Source organism: Sycon ciliatum, chromosome 2 (genome assembly GCF_964019385.1).
Source record: "Sycon ciliatum chromosome 2, ocSycCili1.1, whole genome shotgun sequence".
NCBI lineage: Eukaryota > Metazoa > Porifera > Calcarea > Leucosolenida > Sycettidae > Sycon > Sycon ciliatum.
In genome coordinates, this window is record NC_088644.1 from 7,487,690 (window position 1) to 7,497,111 (window position 9,422).

General features: G+C 46.1%; 1 protein-coding gene across 1 annotated transcript in view; it reads right to left on the reverse strand.

The window, feature by feature from the left end:
- Positions 1–9,422, reverse strand: part of LOC135808483 (guanine nucleotide exchange factor DBS-like) — a 25,066-nt gene extending 15,644 nt beyond the window's left edge. Inside the window, exons 1-4 of the mRNA XM_065321681.1 lie at positions 8,656–9,422; positions 5,088–5,165; positions 4,024–4,141; positions 1,762–1,861 (exon numbers count right to left, since the gene is read on the reverse strand). Coding sequence (XP_065177753.1) covers positions 1,762–1,861; positions 4,024–4,141; positions 5,088–5,157 — 288 coding nt within the window. The 5' untranslated portion in view covers positions 5,158–5,165; positions 8,656–9,422. The remainder of the gene's footprint in view (positions 1–1,761; positions 1,862–4,023; positions 4,142–5,087; positions 5,166–8,655) is intronic.

The following is a 9,422-nucleotide window of genomic DNA, read 5'->3' on the forward strand; positions in this document are numbered from 1 at the left end:
TGTACAACTGCAGCCGTAGCTGCTCTGACTTAAGTCAAACTGTCCACTTCATGATTGAAAATAAAATCGAACAACACAAATCGCTCACTATGTCGGAGTGTCGCAGGAGCGGAACTTCCGCAGGAGAGTATACGCTCCAAAAATTTGGAGTAGCGGATTTGAACTTTCCGCCACGGCGGAAGTTCCGCTACTCGCAGTTTCCATGGTGATACACGCTGTTGCGACACCGCTGCAGCGGATCCGCAACTCTCAAGTGCATGTGGGACCGGGCCCTAACGGCTGGATTGCATCCAGCCCATGCAATCTCATGTTATATAACACTTTTAACCCAAGTGCGGCCATGCTTCGGTTAAACAAAAAAATGATATTCCTCTCCCTCTCCTACCGTCCGCCGTTGCTGTTGCTGCTGCTGATACTGCTTGCTATCCAAGACTCAGTGCATTTATGCTGTTTAATACCGACTTCATGACTTCCTCCTATGCCCCGTTTTACTCCTAACACATGTACTGTACATGATTATGTAACATACCTGCCCATGGTGTTCTGTTGTGTAGTACAGGTTGTTGTAGACTCAGTCAAATGCATATATTTTGCAGGAAGAATCAGGGTGTAATAGTTTCTTAGAGAATGCCTTCCAAGTTACGTCATTAGGGTCCTAATTGTAGCCTAGTTGCATGCTAGTTGTCGCAGTCGATCTTTGTTTTCACATGGATTCCGCTATTAGGGACTAGGGAAGCCCGATCATCACACTTGATGCTGTGACCAGGATTCGTCTACCTCATAGCGATGAGTGTTCTGCGAGGTCTCCTCGCTGTGATGGGCTTTTATTCAACACGGTGTTGGCCCGTTTTGTAAATCCGTTCCCTATAGTTATGCTCTCCACTCCCAATCTATTTGTAGATGTCGGACATCACGGATGCGCTAATTGCGGGCACGAATGCCTTGTCCGCGCTCCTCCTACGCCAGCTCAAGGATGACTTGGAGTTTGTAGAATGTATCAACATGCGGTTCCTCTGCCAGCACTTGGACAGGGAACTCGATCTCATGTAACAAGGCAACACTGCCTGTTTTTACGTCGACGTTAAACAAACCAATCCAATCCAACTCCGCACGTGCCGCTCCACCGGGGCGGCGGAGATCTCGAGGAGACCTTGGGACCAGCATCCACACCAGGGTGGAGGGGAACACCACCGGACAAGAAGTCACCTTGCTTCTACCCGCATGGGCGACGTGCAGTTACCACCACCATCACTGCCGACCCAGGACGACGGAGCTAGCCTGGAAGGCTTGCAACTGGAGTGATATGGCTGGCCTCTGCCTCGCTCATTACTACATTGGTACTAGCACAGGCACTGTAGCTCTGAAATACAATGGGTTCCGCTCCGCTACTACCCGTGCTCTTTGCGCGATGTACAGTCAGTGTGAGCATGCACGGCGCACGCCGCATGGCCGGGGCTTGAGTGTGTTGCGAGGCGTGTTGAGGCCTTGCTGTTGAACTCCGGGTATAGCTGCATGCTGGTTGTCGCAGTGCCGGGGTTATAGTCTCACATGGCCTCCGCCGTTGGGGACTAAGGAAGCGGGAAGGAAGCGGGATCATCACGCTAACATTGATGAAAGAAGAGAGTGAATAGAAGATTTTAGTGTGCTGGAAGAGGGACTGTATTTGTGACCTGTACCCCTGGTGGGCGAGTTTCAACGCTCTAATGTTTTTCTTTGCGGCTAATTACAAATACTTCCAGTACACAGCGGGTGCTAGCTCACCTCCAGTTTTGACAGATATCGCCGTAGTTGACTCCATTCGCCACTGCGTAGGCTGGCCACAACGCTGTACTTCACTTGTTTCTTCTGCACGATTCCATTGCTGCAGACAGACAAACAGCATCACAGGTAGCAACCCCAAGAGTTGGAGCAGGTCCCATCACCAGTAAACCTACCTAGTACCTACGCATGCATGATAATTATGATACCACATGATAAGATTTATTTACCCACCTTATGTCGCACAGCCTGGTGTGATGTCCCTATTCAAGTCCAGAGACAATTCTCTCTACTATTCGCATGATGGGCACTTACATAGCAGGAACATTCAACTAACATCCACATATCACATAGCCTCCTTATATCGTATGTAAAGCAGTGATTTATTGTGACATTCCATGTATGGAGTCATACAGGATTCGCTGTGTATGGCTTATAAGAACAACTAACTGTTACTTGGCAGAATAAAGAAGTGTGCATGGCCCATACTCCAGGATAGCAGACTTCTACATAATATTATTATGTACATGATTGTGCTCTGTTTGACTGTACTCATGAAGTACTCATGGTACTGTACTGTACTGTACTGTACTGTACTGTACTGTACTGTACTGTACTGTACTGTCTGTACTGTACTGTATTGTACTGTACTGTACTGTACTGTACTGTACTGTACTGTACTGTCTGTACTGTACTGTACTGTCTGTACTGTACTGTATTGTACTGTACTGTACTGTACTGTACTGTACTGTACTGTACTGTACTGTACTGTCTGTACTGTACTGTACTGTACTGTACTGTACTGTACTGTCTGTACTGTACTGTACTGTACTGTACTGTACTGTACTGTACTGTACTGTCTGTACTGTACTGTACTGTACTGTACTGTACTGTACTGTACTGTACTGTACTGTACTGTACTGTACTGTACTGTACTGTACTGTACTGTCTGTACTGTACTGTACTGTACTGTACTGTACTGTACTGTACTGTCTGTACTGTACTGTACTGTACTGTACTGTACTGTACTGTACTGTACTGTACTGTACTGTCTGTACTGTACTGTACTGTACTGTACTGTACTGTACTGTACTGTACTGTACTGTACTGTACTGTACTGTACTGTACTGTACTGTACTGTACTGTCTGTACTGTACTGTACTGTACTGTACTGTACTGTACTGTACTGTACTGTACTGTACTGTACTGTATTGTACTGTACTGTACTGTACTGTACTGTACTGTACTGTACTGTACTGTACTGTACTGTACTGTCTGTAGGTGTTGAAGAAGAGTGTCTGCCATGGTGTGAAAGTGTCACTAGCCAAGCAGCAGATCATGAAACTGCGATATTGTGCGACAATGGTCACAAGAGACACACCTAGATTACAGCTGGTACTAGGGGAGTGTATACAAACACACAAAACACATTGCCTCTTGTATTGACAAGGCCTCCTGTCACTTTACTAGATGTACATCCACCCCCTTTTCTCATTAATTCTGGCCTTGGGTCTTGCCGACTTTCCATTGATCTTTGATATACTGAGTACCCTATGTTGGGATAAGTGGGAATTACACACACATGCTGGTATGAATACCATGCTGGTATGAAGCTGCAATACTGGTGTATCCCAACACTATTAAAGAATACTGAGTCTTCAAAATTGATTAGATCACTTGAATTTGGTAAGAGTGATGCAAGGTGAAACGCAGAAGCACATTACATTTTGTTGTTTTTCAAGAAACATTTAGATGGTATAGGCAGACATCCGGATTGTAGTCGATGAAATTGGAATAATGCTTCAGCGGATGGCACCAGTCGTGGTTGGACAATCTGTTAGGCTGTCAAAGCTAGAGGGTATTTTAAGTGGGTCTGTAGTCGCACAAGCCTCGTACCCTGGCTCATAGAAGCATCCAGGCTGGTGAACAGCTCAAGGCTCAGTATGACAGTCACAGTGAATGTGTGATGTCAGGAGTACCACAGTATACGTCCACCACGCAGTCACGCACTGTGGAGTTGTGAACGAATATCTCATGTAGCCCCCTGCCCTCCCCTCTCTTCTCCCCCATATTCCCAGAGGCTGATCCCTTTACGGGATTACCGTAACAGTAAGTCTTCTGTTGGCGCTCGTGTGGAGGAAAAACCTGTGCCATTTAAAAAAAATTGTACCTAAAACCAGTTTACGTCTTATCCCAGTCCGCACAAAATGATCTTCATTGAAGTTTGATTTGAAGTAGAAAAATACTGCATGTAGTTGTACTCACGATCCTGCCCAGACGAGAAACGTGAAAAGTCTCTTCAGCTCTCTACCATCAATGGTCAACACTGCTGTACAAGCTGATGCTGGAATGCATAGGATAGGTCGACCGTTGTACTCACCACCTAAGTGCAGGAAAATCAACAAATACTCCAACCACTCAGGGATAATGGTACACTAGAAATTCGACAAAGAAAGAGGTACCAGAGTGGATAGATCTACGTGCAGAAACTGCAAACGTGAGCCAAACATTTTAAGAGGTCTCTGACCCCGGTAATGAGGGTGACGGTACTTTCTCTGTGGGAGATGTTGTCAGTGGTCATGGGTTGAGTGGCCGGATGCCGGTCCACCCAAGGCTAGCATGGCTGCTGACAACTGAATAGAATTCTTAGGCACATCACCACACTGGCATATCTGAAGAGCAAACGAGTGATAGATAGGCAAATAATCGCCCTGCACCTCAAGTGTATTGGGGAGGAACTGAAAGCTTCCAAAAACGTGAACCAGACATATACGTTAATTAAAGTAGGTACGGAGACAAGCATGTGTGGATGTTCAGAGCATCATCCAAACATGGACACGGGCCTTGGTAACCGCTGACACCTCATTAGCGATAGCCACATTTTCAGTTTTCTTCAAAACTGATAATACTGTGATTTTAGTACCAACATGCCAATTGCAGGATGCGCCCTTTCACACTTCATACACTGAAAAGAAGCAGCTGAACATGTTCTATCAAGCAATGGGGGGGGGGGGGGTTGATGCCCGAGATCATGCGTCACTTCTGAGCTCTGTAAAATAATATGAACCTTGGCTTTCCAAATTAACATGTTTCAAACACATATTGTACATAGCTCAGAAGACAGTTAGTTGGTAGACCTCATTCAACTTTAGTACAGTATAATGAATCTCCAAGAAGCCCTATACTTTATGAGCAGACAATAGGATACTTATGTGCATGTTTTACCCCGGAGTTTGCAGCATGAATACAATGGGTACAGCCGGCATACTGTCCACACTGGCATGAGAAAACAGGGCACTGCGAACTGCCCAGTTCACTCTCTGGCTCACCTGCAAAGTACGCCACCTTCAAGCGCAGGCTGGAGAGAACATCGCTAGCTTTGGGATTTAGACTGGCCATTGCAGTACCTGTACATGGGAACATATAATGCAAGAACAGCACTATGATCTGTGGTGCGTGGTCAAAGGATCAGTGTGTTTTCAAGTCAGGGATGATTATTTATGAGAACGTTTTAGCACAAGATCTCAAGTATACTTTACTGATAGCAGCAACTGCCAGCCGTGACCAGTCACAAGCACACTCTGCACACTACACGTACTAGCGATGCTGCAGTTCATGTTCCGATGTGACTTGTTATAGGGCTTGCACATGATCACGTTAGACGTCAAAAATATCGACTTCTGAGACAAATTGGATGCACTCTACTGGTGGCGAAGTGTAAGATGTGGTGGGTAGGCCCATCTTGTCGCATTCAGGCATCATTGTTTCTGTACCAGGAGCAGGTCCCCAGCCAGGGCACCCAGTCCCGATACTCCCTGCAGATGTGTCACCCTGCCTTGAAGGAAAACCACCCAAACGGGCATGGATGCATACAAAAACTGGATCCAAGTGGATCTAAAATTCGGCATTGTTATGACTTGGTCTCCTGGCTGATTGGCTGTGACATTGCACATTCAGGCCCTATGGCAGCTTCTATGCGCATACATAGTCACTTCATCATAGTACTGCCAGCGGCTATAAAGCATTGTAGATTCATCATGTAAAGAAGTAAGATACACACTTGCTGCACACACTCCAACAAACCATACTATACCATCTCTGGTACACGTAAAGTGTGGTTATCTACATACAAGACACCCCATATGGTATACAAGTACATATCACCAATATAATAATCACACAGCGATTTCGCAACCAAGTTCTTCCCCGCCGTTACTCAGAGTTTCCTGTGAAACACTCATTACTAGCTCTGTCCACTGGACATAGAGCACTGTACGCAGCCTGAGGACTTTAGACAACTGTCTATCACCAATACAATCATGCAGTTGGAAGTATCAAGGCAGGGCAAATCACAAGACTTGTAATACATTATAATATTTCCAAAATCACCACCACCACCATCAAGGTCTTCCACTGGAATTCAACAATCATTATCTCCTAATTTTCGTCCCTTGGGCTTCATCAGGTGCTGGTGTATACTCCCTATACATACTTCAGGGAGTAAGCACTACCTGATGATGCCTCAAGGGTGAAAAATTGGAGATACATGTGGAATCCTGTTAATTCGAACCTCAAAATGCCAGGAAAAAACTTATAATTATCCAGACATTCCAATTATCCAAACATGAACCGACAACACAATATGTATGTCAAAATGCTCTCATGGTCACGCAGAGCTGCGGAATGGACCTTAGACACAGACTTCACGGATGCTGAACTGACCGGCGCAGCCTGGCCATGCAAACTGAACTGACCAGTACAATGTACAGTGAACTTCGAATTACACTTTGCTAACTTCGAATTATCAGCACAAATCCCACACATTTTCTACGTAAGTGGAATCTGTGGGACTTCTAATTAACCGGACATATCCAGTTCGAGGTTCGAATTATCAGAAATGTTCAGCCATAATATTCGAATTATCAGAATTCCACCTGTATATGTACATGTATATTGAATAGCAGCGCATTACAGCCTGTGGAGGTGGTGATGGTGATTTTTGGTCAAGAGACCACCATGTTCCTTGTCATGATACCCACACTGGGTCCAAGCTTGGAATGCTTTCCTCATTGTCTGCTCTTTTCAATAGCCCCATGACCATTGTACTTTGAAATACTGACATGGCCTTACATCATGTAGATTTTCTTCCCTACTTGCCAATCGCTGACATACAGACAGTGCATGGCTTATCCCTACCCTGGACCCATCAATGGTGTAGGTACAAACCTTTGAAAGATTTCTCAGGCAAATACTGAAATAGAACACCCTCCAGGCCAGTGGCACCAACACATAATAAAATGATACACAATCATGTACATGATGCAGTATTTTGGTAACACACAGAGTACAGGAGCGAATCAATCATCAATAATATTTATTCATTTACACACTGGCCATCAGATGGCCCACTCCTTTCTGTCCCTGATTACCACAAGGAGTCTGATTGTTTACTCTGCTCTGCCACTCCAGCTCAACACACAAAGAACTGTCACACCTCTTGCCCCTCTTGGGTTCAAGTACTCAAATCTAATTATTATTTTTGGAAGACCAGACCAAGAACATAGGCATTGTTGGTTGGTTGGTTGGTCTTCCTGGTGCAGTTCAGAATATGTACAACAATGCATCTGCTTCATGTGTGAAAATCACAATTAATGACAATGGATGTACAATACAACCATGAAGGCATGATGTCTTTTCAGCTGAGGAACTGCCTCAAGGTACACCACTCAACAGGCCTTGCCATAGACCCTAGAATAGATGAAAGATTAGAAAGTAGTTTACATGAGCACTAGCAAGTAGCATTTTCTTTCAATGCTTCACAGACACTGGACTTGATGGCAGAGGTGCGCCTGTCACGGATGGGATTTATGTTGCAGAGCCCTACTGACAACTTTCCACTGTTTTACGTCATGGTGGATCAACAACGCAAGGCTGGCCTTTTGTTTCCTTGTTGGAACCTCAGTGGCAACTGCATGAGCAGGCTTCTACGATGCTAGACTGGGCTTGTCAATCTCAACAATTGAGGTTTTACTTTTACCGGTGCGTCTTTCTGCACTTATAAGAAGCAAAATGAACACAAGGACAGTAGTGTTGGATGAAAAGACATGCCCGACCAAGCGACACCTCTTGCCTAGTCTTGGGAGAAAGTCGAGAAACCCTCGACTACTTTACTACAAAGCCATGTGCGAATCCATGGCATGGGTAGCACGTCGTTCAGCCACCATGCCAAAGGCAAAGGCAGAGGCAAATGTGAGATCGACAATGTATGGACCAACACTAGCATTTAGAGCACGTCGTTGTTCCAGTTGATCAGGCCACGCTTGTTTAGGCCACGTGATACGGGACGCAGAGCCCAAAACCGACCAAGCTTCTTCCAGCGCGTAGGGTAATGTTGGTGCGCAGTTTAGGATTGAGAGGGTTGCTGCGGAACGGTTCAAGACTGCGTGAGAGGAACAGTAATCTGCGCTGGTAGTTGTCGCCCTCAACCTCACGGAATGAAAAAACACCATGACTAGCCCATGGTGAGACTTCGGGAGAGCCTTTATGCATCTGAGCAGTGCTGGATCTGGAGCTCATAAAACAAACAAGTCCTACTCATAATGCGCACCTGGGCTCTTATGATCTTCCGAAACAAAACAAAGCAGATGTCCTCTGAAGTCGCCAAGTACAACACCAAAAAATCCTCTAACAAAAAGTAGCTACTACCTATCAGTAAGCGAAACCATGAAACCATTTTTTCCTCCTGTGGACCGAGACCACGCATTCTACATAGCGTTACCGAGACTTCAAATTCTGAACGAATCCAAATGCAAAGGCCCAAGATCAAGAGTGTTCCATCATAATAATTATATCAGGGAAAAATAGAGCGGACGGAAGTCGCCACCGTGAAGTGCTTACCTTCTGGAGCTGATTCCGGACACGCGAGGAGTCGTCAAATTGGGGAAGCACTATGCGTGCAGGCTACCAGTTCACTAGCTTGTTGTCGCATTCCAATGCCCCAACGGTAGTCTGGGCGTACGGCTTTACTTCTGTAAGGTGTTGAGGGAATAGAAACCGGCGCGAGAACTGCTCGTCGAGAAACCGGCCATATCGCAAAGCCGGTAAAAGGCTTCAGCTACGCGCCTGTGACTGGGCAAGCCGCGAGTGAACACAACTCAAACCCGCTCCGAGGTAGATCTATTCGTCCTCTCGAACAGGAAACTGTTCCCTTGCAGAAGAGAGCAGCCAACAGCGGCGAAGTTCCAGGATGACTGGCGTGGAAGGTGTTTGTGCGCCCAACACTACCAAACAGGAGGTGAGATAAGGATAAGCACCGCTGCTGGCGCTAGCCTTCTCACGTCTTTCCTCCCCGGATCCCTTGCACCTATCCTGCTGTAGTGAGTGCTGTAGTGATGACGGATGTAGCTTTACAGGCCCAGTAACATTATCTCTTGCCGTCTCGGTCACGGACCAGGTGCGCACGTGCCAAAAACCTGGTTTCTGAGAGGGGCTCTACGTAGATCTACGTGGCTGCTTATCACAAGCACACAACACAGTCGTCCGCAGCTCGTCGCTGTCACTGGTGCACAGATCCAGGACTTCACAAAGCATTATGTTTCTCACGCAGGGCTACTTGTTGTGGTGTTGCTCGGTCACGAACCAGGCGCGCCGATGCAGCTCAGTAC